General features: G+C 45.0%; 1 protein-coding gene across 1 annotated transcript in view; it reads right to left on the minus strand.

Annotated features, from left to right (window-relative positions):
* LOC147454937 (RNA pseudouridine synthase 2, chloroplastic-like) overlaps positions 1-24,960 on the minus strand; it is a 211,898-nt gene that overhangs the window by 156,047 nt on the left and 30,891 nt on the right. The window contains exon 2 of the mRNA XM_086517456.1: positions 12,733-12,876. Coding sequence (XP_086373582.1) covers positions 12,733-12,876 — 144 coding nt within the window. The remainder of the gene's footprint in view (positions 1-12,732; positions 12,877-24,960) is intronic.

Below are 24,960 nucleotides of genomic sequence, written 5' to 3' on the forward strand. Positions count from 1 at the left end.
ATGATTTGACTGACCACGACAAAAAAACGAGCGTAAACCACAAAACAGCCAAAGTTATATAAAATTTTCTTGGTAGCTGAATTCTGAAATTCTAGAGGTAAAATAAAATTGTAACCAGACATCTGAAGCTACAATATAGAGTGCCAATTTCTGACCATAAATTTGAAATAGCAAATTCTATTTTTGAGACATTAAACCTTCAGCAGGCTTTGTACTTGAGAATTTTTTGAAGACGGGGGCTTTTTTGTAATTTTCATTGGGTAAATCCCCCACCAAAGATAAAAATAAAGCAAATGGGCTTTATCATAGAATGGGGCAGCGAAGATTCAAACAGCTGACCTATTTTGTTATCTAACAGAGCTGCGACAGACTATTAAGAATGCTCCTGCTTGCCAGAGACTGATAAGGCTCAGCAATGCTGTTGCATAATGTAGAGCTACCCTCAACCCACCGCTTAAAGGGGCCATCCACAGAGTGAAATCAAGTCAGCCACAGTTCACATATGATCTCAGCCGTGGGTACTGAATGCCCCTCAAAACAAGAAAACAGCAATCTACGAGTTGTCAGGCTCTTTATAAGCGCCCAAGGTGCAATGCCAAGCCTAAGGAGTCCGGGGAAAAAAGCCATGCAGCCTGCGAGCAGTCCCTCTGGGAGTGCCACCGATGACAATCACATGTGCATATTGTGGTATGACCAATGTGGACCAACTTACTGCAAATGTCATAGACCAATGAGCTACAAGCCGCTCAAATGATCTGACCCACTATGGTAGGCAATTGTCCTTGGAAATGCTCTGTTACAGCTTCGACTACTGTAACTGGCAAGTCACTGGCAAGGGGGTCAGACAGACAAACAAACCACGGACTGAACTGCAACAGCAAGTACTGGAACTGAAAAAAAAAACTGAAAACTAGAGACAAGACACAGTCGAGCGGCATTCACCACTCAGATGCACTGGCCTCTGTCACCAGCGTGTGACTACTATCTATCCTTTTTGTTGATTTCTTTCTTAATATCTATTTACTTTCACTTTTTGGAAACACCCCTCGGGAAATCTAACTGCCCTGCATTACATAGCTAGTGTGGAACTGCCTGAGGGCAAGGGAGCACTAAGGTTGGACAAAGACTATGGTTAGCCAAAGTGGGGTCATTGACTAGCCAAAGTGGAATCCTTTGCTACAGAGGCTACATTTTAGTTCTGGGTGTGGCTGCAGTGTACAAAGGGGGTCAGATGACCTAGAAAGATACAATGGCAGCATCTCCTAAAATTTAGGGAACTGCTATTTTGGGACCTGAAAATGTGTTTGCGTCATTACCTCCGGAATGACAAGGGGAACATTTTCTTACTCTGCCGTGAAGTCAACTGGGCAACTGGTTGGGAGATTTTTAGGCGGCAACCCCGAAACGGGAAAATGCTTGTAAATGTGCCAAGTGGCACCTTCTGGTGCACTTTACTCATGCAACAAGAAGTGGCGCTGAATTTTAAGTTGGGAGAGGCTCATTTTCAGATTTTGTCACAGGTTAAGAGCTATGGAGTGCTTGCTTTCCCTGCGGTGCCAGGAGTGATGCCCTGCACGCTACGCACTGCCCTCTCTCTCCCCTATGGCAGTATGTTATGCCCCACTAGTGGGCTTTTCAATTGACCCATGTACAGTTGTGTATGTTCATGCGCGATTGCCGAGGCAAGAGCCTCTTACACAGGTACTAGATTAGCTAGCGGCTAATCCCCCCGCAGGTACAGGTGAATTCGGAGAGGTTTCACGCCAAAAATCTCGTCCGATTCAAAGGGCAAGTAGCCCTATAGGTGCGGGAGCTCGAGGACTTGCTACGGATGCGACCGGCACACGAAACGGAGCCCGAAACAGTAAAATTACAGCCTGCTGTGTATTTTTGCAGGTTTAGGGTTTTGGCCCTAAACGGTCCCTAATACCCCCAGGAGGTTCGGGGACGCGAGGGGACCGTTGTACAGATGATCTGGCGCATTTTCGGGGCTGAAAACAGAGAATTCAGCGTGCTGCAGATTCTCGCCAGGTCTTGCAAAGTACCCGTATGCGTCGGGAAAGTCACTCAATGCATGGGAATACTGGCTGTGAAGGGTCCTAGTACAGTTATGCTGCCGAAATCGGGCTGGAACAGTTGAAATTCAGCCAAGTTTGTGCGGGGCAGCTTTTAAGGGACCACGGAGTTTATTCCCTCTTTTGAACAATAAAGAAATACCGAAAGGGGCGCCTAAGTTAGGGGCCAATCTGGTGTCGGTCTACTCATACAGGTGCAATCTAGCAGCCTGTATCCCTCTCCCCTTTATTGTGTCTTGAAAGTACAGGTAAAGTGGACGACAAATTAAATGGGTGAAAGCTAAATCAAGGTTTAAAGTGAAGTCTACCGCCCTTTTTGGATTGAACAGGCCGGTTTCATGGTTCCATCGATAGGATTAATTCACTTTTTCCCATAGAAGTGAGCCTTGGTCAGTTTGGGCTTGAAGACACAGGGGATCATACACGAGACACAGGGAATTGCAATTATGGCTGACAGACCAAATGATGTGACTGAAGAGGTTTCCTCTTCACAAGGTCAACAAACACATGAAGTGGGTGAGTCCTCAAGACCACTACAGACGGAGGATGATATATTCAGGACCCAGTTGGCTACTGTTGTGGCTATGTTCACACAAGTAATGCAGAATCCGAGGTTTTTAGCCTTTCTGCAACCTCCTGTTCCGTCTCAGCAAGTTGGGTCACTGGATAATATTCAAAAGCCTGTTAAGGCTCAAGCACAGGTGATTCATACCGCACAGTCAATGGAAACACCTGTACACTTGACAGAGAACATGCAGTCTCCACAACCTGTGCCTAAGGTGCAAGAACAGGTGGCTGAGACGCCAGTCTTTCAAGCTGTACCAGTTCAGCCAGCCACCTTTCAGCAGCCTATAGCTGGTTCTAATGGGCAGGGAAGCAACCTACAGGCTATGCAGCAGGTCTTCCCACCACCTTCAGTACACCCTAGCTATTTTGGAGGTGGATCGGTATTCCAGAGCATGGCTGGTCATGCAACTGGAAATCAGTTTTACACGCCAGGAACAGTGTTCGGGGGTGCTCAAACGATGATGCCTAACCCCATGTATGCTGTCACGGGCATGCTAGCAGGGTTTCAAAGCACTCAGGGCCAATTTGGGATGCCACAGGCAAATTTTGGTATGGCTGGAATTACAAATCAGCAGCCAAATATGGCATTTCCAGGTCAACTTAATTGCGGTCAGGGAACACAAATGAACCCTAACAGTGTTCCCATGTTTCAGTCACTTCCATATGACAATTTACCGCCGCTAGAGAGGCCAACTCCATACAAAGAAGGTGGAAAAGGTGTGACTTTCACGACCTTTACAGGGTTTGATGACAGGAAGAAGGCTCTCTCATTCCTCCAGCAGTTTGACAAGGCCTATGCAGGGGGAAACTTTACAGAGGCTTCAAAGGTCTGCAAGGCAGCCACTTTCTTGACAGGGAATGCGGGACAATGGTGGACAACTTTATTGCTTCAAGGGCAAGCTCCGTCCACATGGATTTACTTCAAGCAGATTTTTGCAGCAACATGGTTATCTGATGACATTGAAGCACATGTCATGACAGAATGGCACCAGCTTAATGCTGCCACTTGCAAGAATCTGGATGACTACAATCGGAAGTTTTGGAAAGCTCTACTTCCAGTAACTTCCTATAGGTGTGTGCCATTGACAAAACAGATTGAAAAATATTGTTGTGGCCTACCCAAAGGATTGAGAAAATACAGCACGAAAACCAAAGTCACTACTTTGACGCAGCTCATCGAGGTAGCAAACACTGGCAATGGTTTGCTCAAGGGAGAGGATTGTGAATTCAATACTAGTGTCAAGGAAGGATCAGCCAAGAAAAATTCAGCGAAGAAGTATGTTCCCAAGGAAGCTCCGAAAGTGACTCAGGAGCAAGCCAACGCAAGAAAAGACAAAGCTACGGCTGAATCAGAAAAGGGACCAGCGAAGAAATGGAAAAGACGTTTTCCTCGCAAGTCGGAAGAGCAAAAGAAGGTCCTGAGGTCAGAGAACAAATGCTTCATCTGTGGGCAGCCTAGCCACATTGCTTACAATTGTCCTACAAAGAAAAGGTCGGCTGATTCTGAAGACAAGGAGGACAGGAAAGAAAAGAAGCCCATGGCTGGTCTATTGCCAGATATGGTGGGCGACAAGCCAAATTCAGATGCAAGTGAGCTTTGCAGAGCATGGGGAAAGGTCAGGGATCAAACAGTGCTTATCTTCTTTGATCCAGGTGCCAAAGCCAACTTCATTTCCCCAAAATTGGCTTCAAAGCTGGGAATCAGAGCTGAAGAGATGGGGTATACAGGAGAGGCAGGTTTGGCATGTCCTGGCCATACAGAGGCTGTGACACCCATCATTGGAAAGTTGCGTCTACATATCCAGTCCTATGTAGATGCTGAAGTATTTTACATCATGCCACTGGATGGATGTGATGTGTTGCTAGGTATTCCTTGGTTGTTTCGTGTACAGGGAATCCTGGATGCCTACAACAAAAAGATCACTGTACAGAGCAGGGGAAAGACTCACATTCTGGATGTAAAGCTTAAAGGGGAGTCTATTCCCACTGTATCAGCTTCTGCTATTACTTTTGTAATGAAAAAGCATCTTTCTGCGTACTTGGTTTTTGCACGTGAAGTGTCAGATTGTGATGAATCAAATTTATCTGTGCTAGATAAAGAAAAGTCAATGTTTTTACAACAATATAGTGACTGTTTTTCCGATTCATTACCGTCTCAATTACCGCCAGAGATACCCGAGGACCATGCAATAGATTTGGTGCCAGGTAGTAGCCCACCAAATAAGCCGATGTACAGGGTTAGTACGGCTCAGCAGAAAGAGATAATGGGCCAAGTACAGGAGCTGTTAGAAAAGGGGCTGATTCAGCCCAGTTCATCTCCATTCTGTTCTCCAGTGTTGTTGGTGCAGAAAAAGGATGGCTCATGGCGTATGTGCATCGACTATCGTGCACTGAACAAGAATACCATCAAGAATAGGTTCCCTATACCTAGAATTGATGATATTATGGACAAATTAGGAGCAGCAGCTATGTTTAGCAGGATAGATCTAAAGAGTGGGTACCATCAGATCCGCATTAGATTAGAGGATGTGCACAAGACTGCATTTAGAACCACGTTTGGCCTTTACGAATTTTTAGTGATGCCCTTTGGTCTCACAAATGCTCCTGCTACGTTCAATAGAATGATGGACAGAATTTTCCGTCCACACGAGCAGTTTGTTGGTACATTCTTTGATGACATGATAGTCTACTCAAAGAATGAAGAGGAGCATAGGCATCACTTGGCCATTGTGTTCGAAGAGCTACACAGTCATAGGTTGCTCATCGATGCAAAGAAAAGTGAATTTTTTCTGGAAGAGATCCACTTTCTGGGACACATTGTCTCAAAGGATGGTGTCAGAATGGATCCTGCAAAAGTTGAAGCGATCAAGTCATGGCCAGATTTGAAGACGGTGCACGATGTCCGAAGCTTCTTGGGACTATGCTCCTATTACAGAAGGTTTATCCGAAATTTCGTTGAGATTGCTTCACCTTTACATGCTCTCCAAAAGAAGGCAGTCACCTTTAGATGGACACAGAAAGAGATTTCAGCTTTTAATCTCTTAAAGGAAAAGATGACTTCAGATCGAGTCATTGTGTTGCCAGATCTTAGGAAGTCATTTGTGGTCCAGTGTGACGCTTGTGGTAGTAGCATTGGTGCAGTGCTAATGCAAGATGGCAAGGTAGTAGCCTATGAGAGCAGAATTTTGCAAGGGCCAGAGATGACCATGCAGGTCTATGAGAAAGAGTTACTGGCTGTGATTCATGCGCTCTTAAGTTGGAAACACTACCTGCTAGGTGCTAGGTGCAGAATTCTGTGCAGACCTTGCGATACTTCTTGACACAGACAAAGTTATCTGAGAAGTATATGCGATGGGCAAATATCTTGTCCATGTTCCATTTTCAGATTGTGCATGTGGAAGGCAAGAAGAACGTTGTGGCTGATGCCTTGTCAAGGAAGCCACAAATTTCAGCTGTGTCCATTCCTTATCATCATGAACTTGATGATACGAGAGAACAGTATGCAAATGATGAAGATTTTGCAAGGGTCTTCGAGCAGATAATGGATGGACAACGTCATGAACACTATATTCTCAAAGATGGGTTCATGATGACGCATGGCAGATTGTGTGTCACAAACCCATTGCGACGCAAAGTTATGGAAGAGAGTCATGTCCCACCGTATGCAAGGCATCGTGGTATCGATGCTACAGTTAAAGCGGTTGAGACATTCTTCTACTGGCCTATATTGAGAAGAGATGTGGATGCCTTTGTGCGAGAATGCCTAATATGCCAAAAGGTCAAGTTTGACAGGCAAAAGGCACCAGCGTTATTGCAACCACTACCTATTCCAGATAAACCATGGGAAAGTATTGCTATGGATTTTATCTTTGATCTTCTGAGAACACAGACTAGAAACGATGGTATTTGGACCATTATTTGCAGATTCAACAAACAGGCTCATTTTATTCCTGTCAGGACGAGGATAAAACCAAATCAGATGGCATGCTTGTTTATGAGTAATATTTTCAAGTATCATGGCATGCCACAGTCGATTATTAGTGACCATGATCCACGCATGACAAGTTTAGTCTGGAGAGGCTTGTTTGAGAATATGGGCACAACGCTCAAATTCTCTTCGTCATTTCATCCTCAAACAGATGGGCAGTCAGAAGAGGCAAATTCTATTGTCCTAGATCTGCTGAAGTGCTATGTGTCAGAGCATAAAGGAAAGTGGGAGCAGTATTTGCCATTGGTGGAGTATGCATACAATAATACAGTGCATTCATCAACTGGCAAGGCACCTTTTGAGATAGTTGAAGGTGGCAAGAAAGTTCCTCCCATACTGCATACAAAGGACAAGATATTTGAAGCAGATAAGTATGTTCAGGACATGGATGAAATGTACAAGAAGGTCAAAGTGGCCTTACAAAAGACTCAGGCAAAGCAAAAGAAAGTATGTGGGTGATGTGCCAGAAGATATGCCAGCTGAAGATCAGCCGGAAGTTGAGGAACTTGAGGAGATCTTGGTCCCGGAACAGATTTTGGCACACAAAGAAAGGAAAGTGAAAGGCAAGGTTGCTAGGCATTACTTGGTAAAGTTCAGAAACTATCCACCAATGGATGCTAAGTGGATGGAAGAAGGTGAACTTGCAGAGTCACCAACTGTGTTATCACTTTACCTGGAAGCCTTCGATTTGCAACCTACCTTGACCCCTTGAGTTTCAGAGCTACATGGATTGTCAGTGTGACAATGGCTTTTGAAACAAATGATGTACATGGTATTTAAAGTGAGCTCAAATGAAATACCTGTTACATGAATGTTAGAGTTGTAGAGATTGTCAGTTTGGCAATTGCTCTTATGGAATGTCCAAAAGTTTGGTTAGTGCTATAGAAGTGACTATTTCTTGTCAGTTTGTCAAGGATACAGTAATTGCTTCTATTAAAGAGTACATGTGTAACTGCATTCTTAAACTGTCGGTTTGGGTATGCTCGAAAGTGTTACGGGATCCAACGTGTACTATAAGACAGTGGCAAAATGTGTAGCTACCATTTTGTCATTGCAAAGTTAGTGACTCAAAGCAATGGCAGAGTGCGAAGCTACCACTATGTCATTGGGACAGGGTTCACACGCAGGCAATACATGTGTCAACGAGGTGTTCAATACACCAGGGTTGACAATGAGCATGTATGTGTCGTACATGTATCAACAGGTGTTGAATACATCAGTGTTGACTAGGAGCATGTACGACATAGATGCAAACGAGGACGTTTGAGATTTCAAGAGGGGGGTATGTCACCAGCGTGTGACTACTATCTATCCCTTTTGTTGATTTCTTTCTTAATATCTATTTACTTTCACTTTTTGGAAACACCCCTCGGGAAATCTGACTGCCCTGCATTGCATAGCTAGTGTGGAACTGTCCAGAGGGAGTCCAGGCCTGAGGGCAAGAGAGCACTAAGGTTGGACAAAGACTATGGTTAGCCAAAGTGGGGTCATTGACTAGCCAAAGTGGAATCCTTTGCTACAGAGGCTACATTTTAGTTCTGGGTGTGGCTGCAGTGTACAAAGGGGGTCAGATGACCTAGAAAGATACAATGGCAGCATCTCCTAAAATTTAGGGAACTGCTATTTTGGGACCTAAAAATGTGTTTGCGTCATTACCTCCGGAATGACAAGGGGAACATTTTCTTACTCTGCCGTGAAGTCAACTGGGCAACTGGTTGGGAGATTTTTAGGCGGCAACCCCGAAACGGGAAAATGCTTGTAAATGTGCCAAGTGGCACCTTCTGGTGCACTTTCCTCATGCAACAAGAAGTGGCGCTGAATTTTAAGTTGGGAGAGGCTCATTTTCGGATTTTGTCACAGGTTAAGAGCTATGGAGTGCTTGCTTTCCCTGCGGTGCCAGGAGTGATGCCCTGCACGCTACGCACTGCCCTCTCTCTCCCCTATGGCAGTATGTTATGCCCCACTAGTGGGCTTTTCAATTGACCCATGTACAGTTGTGTATGTTCATGCGCGATTGCCGAGGCAAGAGCCTCTTACACAGGTACTAGATTAGCTAGCGGCTAATCCCCCCGCAGGTACAGGTGCATTCGGAGAGGTTTCACGCCAAAATTCTCGTCCGATTCAAAGGGCAAGTAGCCCTATAGGTGCGGGAGCTCGAGGACTTGCTACGGATGCGACCGGCACACGAAACGGAGCCCGAAACAGTAAAATTACAGCCTGCTGTGTATTTTTGCAGGTTTAGGGTTTTGGCCCTAAACGGTCCCTAATACCCCTAGGAGGTTCGGGGACGCGAGGGGACCGTTGTACAGGTGATCTGGCGCATTTTCAGGGCTGAAAACAGAGAATTCAGCGTGCTGCAGATTCTCGCCAGGGCTTGCAAAGTGCCCGTATGCGTCGGGAAAGTCACTCAATGCGTGGGAATACTGGCTGTGAAGGGTCCTAGTACAATTATGCTGCCGAAATCGGGCCGGAACAGTTGAAATTCAGCCAAGTTTGTGCGGGGCAGCTTGTAAGGGACCAGCATTTATTCCCTCTTTTGAACAATAAAGAAATACCGAAAGGGGCGCCTAAGTTAGGGGCCAATCTGGTGTCGGTCTACTCATACAGGTGCAATCTAGCAGCCTGTATCCCTCTCCCCTTTGTTGTGTCTTGAAAGTACAGGTAAAGTGGACGACAAATTAAATGGGTGAAAGCTAAATCAAGGTTTAAAGTAAAGTCTACCGCCCTTTTTGGATTGAACAGGCCGGTTTCAGGCCTCTAAGGTAAGCGCCCCTTGCGGTACTTCTTATTATTGATCTTTGATAGATAAAGCTGCCGGGCAGTCGCTCTGTAAATCTGCAACCATGCACTGCTCTGCAGAGAGCTCCCAAGGCCACTTATTTGAAGGCACTTGGCTTGAAAAGCAACTACTATCCGCCTTCATAACCGGTCCAAAAAGCACCCACGTCCAACTGCCATGTCAGTAGCATGTGCTAGCACCTTGCCTTGGATCAGAATTCTTGGCTCATGGCGGGCATAAAAAATGAGGAGTTGGAAGAAGAGGAGGAGGAGGTAGTACCTCTTATCAGAAGGTCCAAAAGAAATATTGTTCAGCAACCTGCAGAAAGCGATGAAGAGAGCGATGAGGACCCAATGGAGGAGCCTGCAAGGACCAGCTCTTTGCGGAAAGTGATGAGAACACGGATTTTGAAGAAGAAAAGCAAAGGGAAGCCAAACATAAGCAAAAGATAGAAGAGAGACCAATCAAGAGAGCCCAAACACCACCACCAATCAGAATTGAAGAGCCTGCACAACAGGCAGCTTGGCTCCAACGAGAGAAGTAGGCATTTGAAAGAGAAAGGGGGCTCAGAGGAGACTTTGAAGAGTATTGAAAGCCTAACCCCTACAAGTTACAAGCAAAGAACCCATTGTATATAGAAGAATTGGACCCTTTGGCTTACTTGGAGCAAACCTATGGGCAAGAGGAGTAGGAAAGGGAAATGAGGAAAGAGAAAAAGGCACCATTAAAGACAAGGAGGTGGGCACATTTGGGGAGGCAAAAGCTCCTCAAACCTCTTACAATCTGCTCTCTTCCACCCAAGAGGAAACACTAGAGGCAACGCCCAAAGCTGTATCACCACATCCAGGCCTCACCGACGTCTCACAGATGTCAGGCTGCGCTAAATACATCATGTCAATCAGTAGTATCACCCTTATCGGTGAATAGAGACAAAATGTTGAAGATATTTCACCTCACATATTCAAACAAACACACAATTTGCAGGAGTACTCAACACTTGTTCAAGCGCTTCAATCACACAACCTTGGAATTCCAACCATAACATCACATATCATGGTAAACACTCTATGTACATATCACAGAGTAGTCACCACGCAAAGTTCTGTCAACACATCAGTACCCCTGAAATGCAAGAGACAAATGGCTAACTCTATCTCAATCTGTTGTGAATCTGTGACAAAGGAGTGGAGTGGCTCCTCTCGTGCACAGCACGCACCGCACCAGACTGCATCGACATGCAATGGTCCCAGCTAAACCAAAGCCTCAAGGTAAAGCTCGTGACAACAGAGGAGTATCTGCCAAATCCTCCCCCTCCATCCATTTTGCATTCACAGCAGGTGGTTCCTAAACTTGACCAAGTATTTCCAGACCATCAAAGCACAACTACTTTCTTGCTTGGGTGCGATGGTGGACCCAGCTATTTCTCATACATGCAATCATATTCAGCAGGCTTTTTGCCATGACAGCAGCTCTTTTGTTTTGCCCTTACACATACTTTTGTACTCAGCTCCTTTAGTCTCTTTGTGATTGTTTCCATTTATGAAACATTTCACTTTAGTAGTTTGAGGTCTCCTATGACTGTATTTAGCCTTCTTACATAGTTCCACTGATTTTCGGTGGTTATGTTGTTATGGTGATTAATGCAAATGTAGTTTCAATAAAATGTATGTGCACGCGCGCCTACAAATACATAAACTAAACACAAATAAACAGGAACTCTTCATAAAGTAATAAAGACAACTCACTTGAGACAATGTATTATCTGCACAAAACTCTATTCTGTTGTAAAACTTTGTACATTAAACATTGAATGAAACTTGCTAGAACTTGACACAAGCTTGGGAGTATCTCGAACATGGTGTCTCCTAATCACTTCCAGGCGTAGCATAAAATTGGGCAGTCGATAGTCAGGAGCATAAGTTTCAAAATTCAGGTCGGCCAATGAATAGCACAAGTGTTCATCTTTCTATGGGACTCACCTCACCCGATGTTCCGGTGCTGGAGATTTATCTTCAAACAGCTCAGGCAAGTTGAACCTTTCCTAGGCGCAACAAAGCAAAAGACCAGTGAGTTGAATATGGCAACTAAATAGGCATGAACCTATAGAACTACCATCATGGACAGTATGTTTCAACCAATTGAACTATAAGCCCACTATTGGCCCTCTCCAGTAATGGAGTTAATAGATTTGTTAAGGGCAGGCAAAACTTTCCACCGCAAGAAAACAAACACCTTAGCATGATACGTGATACCGACTATGCAACCCCCGGCGATGACCTAGTAATAGGTGATGCAAAGGTCGCTAAGCAGAGCCATGAGAGACTTAAAGAATCGTCAGTAGACATCTCAGAAGGGAAGTCGATATCTGACAACAAAAACTTGAACAAATCATTGGGTAAGTTCCAACCCACACAAAAAGCTACACAATGTAAGCCCAGTTTCAAAGAGACTTAGTGAAATAGACATGTCTATAAGGATACGGACTACCCGCAACTAGACAAAAATTACCCGCTTCATTGTTCCCTGCGGTGGGCTTCGGGCTCTTCTTGCGAAGCTCAGATAGAAGGCCAACAAATTTCCCTTTCTTTAACATTAAAAAAAAAAAAAATCAACAACTATAATGCGTTACTTTATTAGTGTAACAAACAATACTTACTGGTGGAGAGGCACATTATACATATTACAGATCCTGTATTACATCAGGAGAACTCAAAAGCTGTTGGCGGAGACAATATACTGTACGTTTGTGGTCCGGCACTTAAAAATATCAAGGACTTTCACCTTTGGCAGCAGTTGGTGTCTGTCAATGCAGCTTAGTTTCCTTGATATATTTAGTCTTTTGAATGACATGTTCTTGGAAAGATACAAACACATCTCTACACCTTCAGAGAATAATGTGACTCCCTTGTACCCCCCATCTTTGAGGGTAGGACTAGGAGGTGGTCATAAGCCCGTCTTCCTAGAACCAACTTTGCCCCTCCATGATGGGCCTACTGTTAACAACCCCACCACCATTCACTATCCTTTTCTCAAAATCTTATTGACCACTTATCTATCAATTGCAAATTGTGCCCGTGTGGTTGATTTCTGGAGTGATCCGTGTTCTACTTTGCTACAACAACCAAACTACAATCAGACACAGTTTAAAGTGCAAACTTCAATTTCATATATAAGACAAGAACAGACTATTGAGATGATTTAACATCAATGATACTTATATGATGCCTCTATAAATCTATAACCCTCACTGGCGTTAGTGAACCTTGTACACTGCAATCTAATGGATGAAAGGAACAAATATGAAACTATGGTGTGCATCATACCATTTGTGCTGGCTTGTTTACAACAAGTACATGATCGTCTTCATATACTATGTCCAAACAAATGTCTTCAGGTTCTGCCTTCAAAGGAGTAAGAGCTGCAATGGCACATTTTACATGATCCCCACTGCGGAGAGAATAAGAAACCTGCAAAATGAGCGTAAAGATAATGTTGCACCTAAACAAGCCTTGATTATGCACACTAAATACCAAAAGTTGATTTTAAATTCACATTGATACGACTACTCATTGCCAACATCCGTTTTGTTACAGTCTAAAAGGTCACACTAGTACGTTTAGTGAATCAAGCAATGTCATTGATTGACCAAGGGGTTGAGTAGGAGTAAAATGCAGTTAAACCAAAATGGAAGCTTGATAAGAATACAAAACATATTGTACGACATTCACCCACATGCTACAAATTCATTATCCACATTCATGGTTCACCAACTTGCAATACAATCAAGCTTTCACAAATCACAAAAAAAACGCACTCACAAGCAAGACATTGATGTTTGGTATGCAAACTAGCTTTCACAAATCACCACCATCCAAAAACCATAAGAGTAGTGTGTTCACAAAAAATGACTGCAGCCTTTACTACCCAAATGCACCCACAGATCCCACAGCCTTTACTAGCAGCCTGGGCGACCTCTGGAGGAGCTTACTACTATACTGACACAAACATTGCATGATGCAGCAGCAGATGCATACCCACACACCCAGCTTGAGCAGAGACGACGTTCTGGGAGCATGCCCCAAAACGGCTGGTATGATGAGGAGTGCCGCGAGACGAGAGCCAAGCTTCAGAGGGAGCTTACTACTATACTGACACAAACATTGCATGATGCAGCAGCAGATGCATACCCACACAGCTTGAGCAGAGATGACGTTCTGGGAGCATGCCCCAAAACGGCTGGTATGATGAGGAGTGCCGCGAGACGAGAACCAAGCTTCAGAGGAGGTGCTTCTGGGGGACATCACTCATAGACAGTCACAGATTGCCTTCCGACGCCTCGTGCGGCAGAAGAAGAGGGCATTTTAGCTCGACTAGAGCAGGATCTATATCAATTATTCTTGAGTCAAGACTCACGTGAGGCATGGCGAGTCTTTCATGAGCACTCCTCCCCTCCTGCCATTACTTCTACAGAGGCCTGGGGCCAGTATGCGTCATCTCTGTACACAGTCCTTGGACAGCCACCTCTTCCTGACCCCCCCGAGCTATGCCCACACACATGTGCTTTTCTCACCGCTGAGATGGTGAAGAAGGCCATGAGGACTGGGAGAGCATATGATCACGATGGCTTAGTGGCTGAGCATTTTAAAATTTATACATGCTCGCAGAGCTTCTAGCAGTAATGTTCAACCGTGCCAGGTATGAGGGTTTGCCTGATACTTAGAGTTTATCTACTATTGTACCTATCTTCGAGTCAGGAGACCCTATGGAGCTTGGGAATTATCACACTATCATGATAGGACACACATTGGCACGGTTGTACGCATCCATTCTTGAGCAACAGCTGAGTAGATGGGCAGAGAGGGAGGGTATATGCGCAGCCAGGCAAGCAAGGTTCAGGAGAGGTTTTTCTACTGTTGACCACATTCGGACACTCAGAGCTATTATTGAGGAGCCTGTCAACTGTGCACCTCTATCGCCCTCTCTCTCAATATAGTTAGAAACCTCATCCACATACATACCAAATAGCGTAGCAGAGAGCGGGCAGCCCTGCATCGCCCCGATATTGGAGTGAACTAATGTAGATAAACCCTGTGGAGTGCGTACATGCCCCACTACTGACCTGTATAATGCCATAATCTCCCAAATCAGCTCTGTGGGTACTCCCATCTCTTGTAGTCTGCGCATCAATCTAGCTCTAGGCACTGTGTCAAATGCTTTTCGGAAGTCCACAAAGCTACAATAGATCCATCTCCCATGTGATCTGCCGGGACATGGATTCCACTATTGTTATATGCTGATGATATTGTGTTGATCTCTGACTCTCCGGAGGGGATGCAACGTCACTTGGATGCTTTGCATAGGTTTGCTCACGACAATGGTCTCTCTGTCAACCTTAGTAAAACCAAGGTTATGGTGTTTAATAGCACCCCACAGTGGGCCAGGAGATCAGCACCCACATTCACATACGGCCATGAGACAGTGAAGTATACAGATGCTTACACCTAACTTGGAGTGGTCTTTAGTGGATCAGCATTTTCATTGAGGAGAGCAACAGACACTAGACTGACTAGAGAACATGCAGCATTGGGTGGATTGGAGAGGATGTGTTCACAGATTCAGTTTCAGGAGCCTCGGACGAAGCTCTGGTTTTTGACACTCTGGTGGCTTCCGCATTGCTCTATGGAGTTCACATATGGGGAGGTTGGGTCGCACTAATGGATGGGGAGACATGGAGAAGCCTCTAGTCTCTGTGATCTTGCGGCTTATTAGAGCCAAGGCTTTAGTACCACATGAAATTATTCGAGCAGAGCTAGCTGTCACAAACTGATGACGTGGCATAACCTATTGACAATAAGTTGTTCCCAACTTATGGGACATTGCAGAGGGGACAAAAGAGACTCAAAGAAAATCAGCAATGCGTAATACTGCTGACGTGGCTGGCTGTACGTACTACGGACGTCACAAATTGTGCTGACTAATGACGTGGCAAAACGTACAAATTATCGCAGATCGCGTTGACAGTGCTGACGTGGCTGTACGGATTTCCACAACTCCGCTGACTGCTTTTACTTGCAGCTTTTGAATCAAGTTGCTTTTGAGTTTACATGCTTTTGGGGCTTTGCTTTTGGCATCCCTTGTAACAGTAAATAAATCCCAAAGGTCTCACTTCTCAGAGCATCTGGACACAGAGTCTGAGAGCGAGCACCCGTGGGAGTTGTACTTTGCTCAAAGATTAATATAAAAGAAATACCGAAAGGAGCACCAGTCTTTGGGGCCAATCTCTCTTGGCACAGAACTACGCCAGGCCATGTCGACTCTTGAATTGTGAAGTGTTTTGAAATGAATCTCTTTTGTGTTGTGATAGAATCTAGACTTTTGGTGTCCAAGTTTGTTACAGTGGTATCAGAGCACGGCCCAGTTCTCTCCTATCGGGAAATCCGATCCTTCTTCTCGCGACACCTATGGATTTCGAAAAGAATCAGTCGATCTCTTCTGCCACCGCTGAGGCGGGAGGGGGCAATACGAAAAATTCAAGCGACTTAGCAGAGACTGAGTACGGGCCACCCCGGCCCACGCAGTATGAAGTTATGGAGATGCAACCTCGATAGCAGCTTGACGAGTGCACAAAGCAGATGCTTCAGTTTGGTAAGGATCCCCACAATGCAAAATTTTTAACCCAGCAGTCGATGGCTGAAGTGCATACCCAGTGGCTAAAAGCCACCGAGCCACCAATCAAAGCGGCAATCAAGAAGCCTCCTACTCCGTGGATGTTCACTGAAGAAGAACTCCATGATGTGGTCCAGACCCAAATCAGTCAGCTTCTGGACACGAAGAAGCCATCGAAGAAGCAATTGAAGAAGCGCAAGAAGGGGATTGACTACCCCGGTTACTTGGGCCGTCAATCTTCTTTTGCATCTGCACGAAAACAGAAGAGGCGTGTGCGTTTTGAAGAACTGCCCAGTTCTTCTTTCTCTTCTTCTAATAGTTCTTCTAGCTCTTCCTCTTCCGACTCGAGCGAGGAGGACAAAAAGGGCAAGAAGCGAAGCAAGAAGCAAAGCTTTGGAAAGAACAAGAAAAAGGCAAAGAAGGTCAGATTCCGACCAGTTTCTGATAGTTCTACGGAGAAGTCATCCATTGACAATTCAGACTCCGAGGATCACATATTTTATGCAAAGAAGAAACACTTTTACAGAGCCAACCAGTATGATTTCCTCGAAGAAAAGATCAAGAAGACAAAGGAATTAAAGAGGGTGGACAGCCAATAAAATTTGAATCCTTTTCGGAATTTCGAGATGCTCCGAGGCTATGGCTTTCATTCAGCAGTTTGACATAGCCTTCTCTGGAGAGCATTACTCAGAGCACTCCAAGATCAGAAGGGCAGCGTCGTTTTTAAAGGGAAATGCTCGAATATGGTGGTCCACTCTTCTTCTGAGGTAAGAAGCTCCGACAAAGTGGTTGAAGTTCAAACGGCTCTTTATTTTTTCTTGGTTGAGCCAGGAGTACAAACGAGATGTGAGAACCGCTTGGAACCATCTTCGGATGGCCAAGGGTGATACTTTGGACACGTATTGCGAGAGGTTTTGGGATTCTTTTCTACCGACCTCTTCGTTTAAGAAGGTCACTTTTAAAGAACAGATTGAGCGGTTTTGTTGCGGACTCCCTACAGAGATCCGAGATTACTCCCTTGAACAAAAGTATGAGTCTATACAACAGCTAATGGGACACGCGAAACGGGAATTCTCAATACATTCGGGGACTTTGACCTACCCCATTGATGAAGTTTTGACTCAGAAGACCAGACAAACCTCCACCAACGATGATAGAAAGAAGAAGAATTCCCAGAAAAAGAAAAATGCACGACCCCTATTGACTGCGGAAGAGAGAGCCGACTATCTCAAAGAGGGGAAGTGTGGTTGCGGGGAACAAGGGCACATCTCTGTAAAGCGCCCCAAAAAGGCACAACGAGAACAGACTAAATACAGGCCAGAGAGTTCTAGAGCAGCGGAAGAGCATGGCAGAAAAGGCAAGATGAAAGCAGGACTGGTACCATATTTGCATGGGAACCAACCCAAGCCAGATGGATAAAAATACGAAACTTTGTTGCGCATGGGGCAAAGTGAAAGATCAGGAAGCCCTTATCTTTTTTGATGGAGGAGCCAAGGCCAACTTCATTTCACCTAAATTGGCGGTGCGACTAGAGGTTACGCCTGTCAGAATGGAGCCACTGACGGAGGCAGTTCTAACGGCGCCCGGACGGGATGTAGCCATTACGCCTGTCATCAGCAAACTTCCTTTGCATTGTCAGGGGTATTTAGGGCACGTGGACTTTTACATCATGCCTTTGGAAGCGTGTAACGTCCTCCTAGGAATCCCTTGGTACCATAAGAACAACGCCGTGGTCGACTATCAGGCCAAGAAAGTAACTTTGACAAATGAGAAGGGCATGAAAATTGTATCTGATGTAAAAGTGAAGGGCGAGTTCGTCCCTATTGTATCAGCTTCAACCATTTCAACGTTAATGAAATCGAGTCATTTTGTTTATTCGATCTATTTGAAAGAAATGAATGATGAACAACAAACGAACATGTCTGAATTGGACAAAGAACGAAAAGAATTTATGCACGCACATGCTGATTGTTTCTCAGAAGGCCTGCCAGGCGAGTTACCTCCATCTCGTCCTGAGGACCATGCTATTGATCTGATTCCTAGAACCACACCACCGAACTGTCCACCTTACCGTGTTAGTCGAGCCTAGAATGAAGAAATCATGAACCAAGTGAAAGACCTTCTTGAAAAGGGTCTCATCTAGCCTAGTACTTCACCCTACTGTTCTCCAGTTTTATTGGTACTAAAGAAAGACGGATCTTAAAGGATGTGCATTGACTATAGAGCTCTCAATAAAATCACCATCAAGAACAGATTTCCGATTCCAAGGATCGATGATATTCTTGACAGACTTCAAGGATCCTCTTGTTTCAGTAGGATTGATTTGAAAAGCGGATATCATCATATCAGAATCGCTCAGGGAGATGTCTACAAGACAGCCTTTCGGAAAAGCTTTGGTTTATACGAATTTTTGGTGATGCCTTTTGGACTTACCAATGCTCCAGCAACTTTCAACCGAATGATGGATTGGTCGTCCTAGTGAGGATGAGAAAAAGCAGAAGAAGCGGAGAAAAGTAGGGAAAGCAAGGAAAGCAGATTTCTGAAAAGGTTTAGAAGGCATGGGAGGCCATCTTGCAGTTCAGGAGAGCTCATCCTCTTCGGACCGTGAGCAGATGAGAATGAAGACCAAGGAGTTCAAGGAAGGGGTCAGGCTGTCAGGTTTGAGACGTTTTCAGGCTACTAGGACACCCATTGAGCCTTGAGTTTATACAACAATTTGATGGTGCCTTCTCTGGAGGTTGGTTCTCGGAACAAGGTGCGGAGGGCGGCATCTTAGTTGAAAGGAAATGCACAAACATGGTGGTCAACTCTGTCGTTACGCAGAGAAGCACCTGCGACGTGGGTACAATTCAAGAAAATTTTCACATCAACTTGGATATTGGACGAATATGAAAGAGATGTCATCATGGCTTGGCATCATTTGACCATTGGATGACTACTGTCAGAGGTTTTGGGATACTTATTTGCCAATGTCTTCGTTTCGGAAGATTCCTTTGAGGGACCAGATTGAACGGTTTTGCTGTGGTTTGCTAAAAGAGATTCGAGAGTATTGTCTAGAACAGAAGTCTGACTCTATTCAAAGAATTATGGGACATGGTAAGCAAGCATTTGGAATGCAGGCTGGCTCATTGACTTATCCTACAGATAGGATAGTATCCACCTCAACACGGCAACAGCAAGAGCCTTCTAGTGAAGAGAATGAATTAGGGGAACCGGATGACAACTCATCACATGATTCCGAAGCAGTAAGAGAATCAGATGGTAGCACATCCGAGGGTTTCAACGAACTAAGGGAACTGGAGCAAGTTTATCAAAGGATTTTGAAGAAGCTCAGATGATAGCGCGTCTCAGGGTTCCGATGATTGGACTGACCTGCGAGTGGACAAGGGAGGCTAGCGAGGCTACCCACAGGTCCTAGGGCACAAGAAAAGAAAGGAGAGGGAATCAGCTGGTAGATCATAGAATTCCACCGATCCAGATTGAGGTGTCAAAGACAGGGAGGCCAGCAAGGCTACCAACAAGTCAAAGGGCACAAGAAAAGACTAGAAAGGTCAAATAGTTCCACCTGATAATTTGGTCAAGGGTACTTTTTGGCCCTCGATGCAAAGTGGATGGAGGAGGAGAACATCACAAATTCTCTTCAGAGAGAGCTGTACCTTGAAGCTTTTGGGCTATTAGAAGTGTCTATGCCAAAAGTTACCGATGAATCAGTAGGTTGAATTTGGTGCGGTGCAGATTGCACTAGAGGGGAGCCACTCCATTCCTTTGTCAGAGATTGCCTAGATTGAATACAGTCACTAATTTCTCTTTGAGATTATAGGGTGCAGACGGGCTAACAGTATTTTGCGGAATGACTTTATGAACTATGTGCATTGAAACGGAAATTTTCTTGATTGAACCGAAAACATGTACTCTTTCATGTGTATTGTTAGAGACATGTAAAGAAACATGAAATGTCTACAACATTTTGTCTGATGAATGATTAGAACTTAATGCATCTAGACATCCGTCAGAGATAAGTAAGATGTGGATGTGATGGCTAAGTGAATGAAGAATGAATGTGATTTGAACTTAGTGCATATAGACATCTGTTAGAGATCAGTGAGATCTAGCTGTGATGCCTAAGTGAATGTGGATTGAATGAGAATCTAGTGCATAAACATATCTATCTGGATGAGATGACTGGATACTGTTGTGAGTGTATCAAGAGTTCCGAAAGGATGAGATGACTGCATAGTGATCTAGGTGCATCAAGAGTTCTAGACAGAATGAGATGGCTAGATTGAATGGTAGAAACCACAGTGTTGAGTGTAAACTAAGTGATTTTGTGAATTGCATGCTATGTGGATGTAGTGTCTTGTGAGGATAGTCATGGGCATGGCTTGCTTGGTTGAAGTGTGAAATGAAATGATATGATTTAGTAGATTAAGCCGTGAAAAGATCAACATGGTCTGGATGTGATTGCTAAATGGTTACAATGATCACAATTTGTATCTGAGACCCTTGACAGAAATGTGATTGATCAGTGTCTTTGTAGAAGTGTTGGATTGGTGGAGTCTGGTGCATTGTTACATAGAGTAAGTGTCTATTGAAGAAAGTTTCCGTCCTTTGGCTGTAGGCGTAATCGAGGGTGATTACAATTCTTTCAAGAGGGGGGAATGTCACAAAGTGATGACCTGGCATGCCCAACTGGAAGCGAAATGGCCGAGTGGACAAGAGAGACTGAACCGACCAACTTAAGGGACTTATGAGCACCGGCCGTGGGGCTTAAAACCCTATAAACCCAAAGCTTGAACTCTAAAGAAGTTTTTCGTAAATTGCATTAATGATGTGGTAGCCGTACGGATGCCCGTGTTTTACGTTGATGACGTGGTAGGCTGTACGGATTTCTGCAAAAAAGCGTTGGCAGCTTTAGCGGTAGCTTTTTTGGGAGTTTAGTGCTATTGAGAGAACATTTTACTTTGTTGTGAGCAATAATAAAGAAATATTGAAAGGGGCGCCAGTCTTTGGGGCCAGTGCATTTGGGCGCGGAACTCGGTTGTGCCGTGTCGACTCTCTTGTAACGTTCAATGATTTTGCAGTTTTTGTTCGCGTGTTGCTATTGATATCTCGCTTGGAGTGTTTAAGCTTGTAACAGTGAGGAGGTAGTCGTTGAGTAGCTTCATGCCTAAAGACCATCTGTTTGGGAGGAGTGCTCAACAGTGCTGTTTGTTGTGTATATGTATGCATTTGTGTTGCATTGCGATGTGTCAACCAATGAATATTCCTAATTTGGTGAGATTGCCTGGGTATGTCATTTTAGTGCATCTAGGTATCCATTAAAGATCAACATGGTCTAGGTGTGATGGCTAATTTTGCTAGCTGGAATTTCAAGAGCTTCAATATGGAATGAGAAAAACTGAATGACCCTCGGATATTTTTGATCTAACTCAAGTTGTTTTGCAGATATAATGTAATCGCAGATGATTACTCTTCTTCCAAGAAGGGGATGTCATAAACTGCTGACGTGTCAAGCCACTGAAGATTTGACGGATTAGGGATCCCCGAGCCTAACCCTAGCCAACTTGCAGATCTCGGCCAAGGGGCCTAAACCCTAGAAGAAGCAGAAGAAGATGAAGTTCTCACCAACTTACAGATCCTCGCCGAGTGGGCTAAATATTAAAGGTCTTTCCAACTTACGGCACCCCATCTGACGGGGCCTAAAGTAAAGCGCGCGCGCACGCACACCTGCACACACACACACACACACATGTCACACACACAAGACTTTGGCGTCAAAAATTGATGACGTGGCAAAATGGATTTACGTTGACATGCTGACGTGGCTTGCAGTACAGATTTCCGTGATGTACACTGACGCGGTAGGCTATACGGATGCCGCTTTTCACGTTGCTGACGTGGGAGAACTGTATGGATTTTTGTATTTCACATTGGCTGATTTTCAGTGCCAGCTTTTGGACTAGATGCTTTTGAGTTCAATGCTTTTTGTGTAAACTGCTTTTAGAAGGCTTGCCGTTGAATATGAATGGTGGGCTCTCTCTCTCTGGCATTCTTGTGAGAACATACGTAGAGCAGAGCCGCAAGTGCTGTATTGTGCTGAAGCAATATAAAGAAATACTGAAAGGAATGTCATCATTTGGGGCCAGTGCTCTCTTGGGGTGGAACCCCGCCATTCCGTGTCTCGTGTGCCGTGCATCTCTTTTAGTTCAATTGTTTTGAAGTGCTTAAAGTTTGTTCCATCTGTTCTTTTCCATTGGGACGTGGTGCCTTCCCATTACAGCAGCATAGGCAGAGAGTTGCCCATAGTCAGAGCAGTGGTTCTAGGCGTCCTACCATGGTCTACAAAAGGAGAGAGGTGCTTGTTGTATCAGTGCCAAAGTAGGACAGTCCTTCAAATGAGAGACAATTTTCACAGGAGGGAGGTCTTTCTCCTTCATTTTAGTCAGTTTGCAGATAGCCAGGCCTAGTCTCTTGTTGAGGAGACAACAGATTTGGAGGTTGGGGGTTCTTCAGGGATCCGTGTGATAGGAGAGGAGGCCATGCCAGACTTGCTTCCCCCACCTTTAGCTCTCCCTTCTACGTGGTTACCCATTGAGTTTTTGCTTATTGGATCTTGGAGGACATGAGGAGAGGATTAGACCCGGCCCTTTGGAGATGGATGTTTTGCTTATTCAAGTCACAAAGAGAAGAGGTCATATGTTTATTGGTAAAGACACTCCTACTTTCAGGACCACTCTATCTCCAAAAGCCAGGGAAGCTAGTTACTGGAATGAATTTTCAGTAGTGACAGAGCTCATGGTTGCATTTGAGGAATTCTTCCAATCACTTGGGATGTTAGAGGAGTATAGTGAGGAGCTCTTAGAGTTGACAGAGGATGCCATGGGGACATTAGTATGGCTTCCAACATCAGACTCATGTTATCTACCTCTTACTTTCCTCATCAGACTAGATTGGCCACATCCACTGTCGGTGACAATGTGGAAGCCTCGACAGTGGAAGATCGGAGATGCAAATGAGGTGAGTTTGAGCAGATGGACTCAACAGATGGTCTAAGGCATTTTGAGAGGATATTCAGTACCTTGGATATGATCTCTTTGTGAGATGATAGAATACGCTGCAGATACTTGCACACATGGTTATAGAGAGTGTCTTGGAGAGTGTGGAGGAGGATGCCTTGCGCACAGGTCTTGGAGACCATTATAGATCTCCCCCTACCGTTTCTCTGCAGGCTTTGGTCACTTTATCTGTTCATTTACAACTTTGTACTAGTTGGAGTTTTTCCCCTATTCCATGTTATATCACTATAGGGGTTCTTTCACTTGAATTGTATCATGATGTGTTATGGCTGCGGCTATGTTTTGTACATTTTATGTGATATGATCGAGACATTCCCACTTCTTTGCTGAGAGAGAGAAATGAAATGAAACGTTATATTAACGTCTTCAAAAGGCCAAAGTGACCTATGAGACCAAAAAGTTACAATGTGGTGGATCTGATACAAAGTCAGAGTAACAAGAGTAACAAGATGACAAAATGACAGAATGACAAAATAAAATACTATGGAATCCTAAATTGCTAGGTGTGAACTAAGCAGCTAAACAGCTAGCTGGGATAGCTAGATCACAGGAGATCCAGCATCGGTCGCTAGCGGATCTCATCAATCTCCTCCATGGTAAGTAGTCTGACCGGGCGTCGCGCATGTCGAGCCAAAGTGATCCGAATCCTCTGATGCAGCCTCCATCAATGCTGTGTAGTCCTCCGTAGTCGTGGGTGTCTGGACTCTGGATCTCCCCAGCTCAGTCGCTCGGTCCATCTGTGTGCCTCTGGTGTAAGGCGACGAGCTCTGCTGTGGTAGTAACTCCTCCACGTGTCTAGTGGCAGCTCTAAAGAAGTCTGTGATCTGTCTCTGAGATTGGCTAGTCTCTCCTCTCATCAGGCTCTCTCTATGTCTGCGCAGCTCGAGCAAAAACAAACCCAGGCATCTCTGATCCTCGTACCGCATGACTCTAGAGAATGGTCCAAAGCCCTCTCTGAACAAGCAATGGAGGCAGCCTCGTATCTCGTAGTAGACGGGGTAGTGGCATGTGTAGTGCAACTCTGTCTCAGGCTCGATGTCACACAGGGGGCATGTCCTGGCCTCTGCTAGTACTCCGCTGTATCTCCGAGTCTCGATCCACAACTGGTGTGAAGATGTGCGTATCTGGCCAATAGCACATCGTATCCCATGAGACAAGTGGGTGTCCATGTATCTGGGCCTCGTCACAAAACCATCCTCCGTAAGCTGGAGGAGATGCTCTCTGTAGAAAGCCATCTTCGTGCCCAGCTCCTGTGCTGGCTGTATCCATGTCCTCTTGGTGTCTAGCTGAGTCAAGTCCTGGCGAATAAGCCTGGTGATCTCGGACTGTGTAAGAGTCAGAGAGGGCGCATCCAGTGAGTACTGGAAGGGAGGCAATCTGTCTATGTTGAACCCATGCGCTTGAAACCATGATGTCATCTCCCCATACCAGCATGCTGTATCTCCTTGCATGGCTAACTGTCGAGAGGACTCACGGCGTGCATATCTGTCTCTGGGAAGTTCCCACATGCGGTGTATGAAGGAAACAGATCTGGTGAGCGCCTCAACCACTAGTGGGGGGGCAGCTAGCTCTGCTCGTACAATAGCACGTGGTACTGAAGCCTTGGCTCTAATGAGCCGCGAGATCATAGAGACCAGAGGCTTCTCCATGTCCCCCCATCCATCACTGCGGCCTGTCCTCCCGTGATGATCCAGTGAAGGTCCTCAAATCTCAGCTCCATAAAGCAATGCAGAGGTCACCAAAGTGTCAAATAGCCAAAGCTTCGTCCGAGGCTCCTGAAATTGAACCTGTGAACACATCCTTTCCAAT

The sequence above is a fragment of the Adiantum capillus-veneris genome, chromosome 7, assembly GCF_014529385.1.
Source record: "Adiantum capillus-veneris isolate H3 chromosome 7, ASM1452938v2, whole genome shotgun sequence".
Lineage (NCBI taxonomy): Eukaryota > Viridiplantae > Streptophyta > Polypodiopsida > Polypodiales > Pteridaceae > Adiantum > Adiantum capillus-veneris.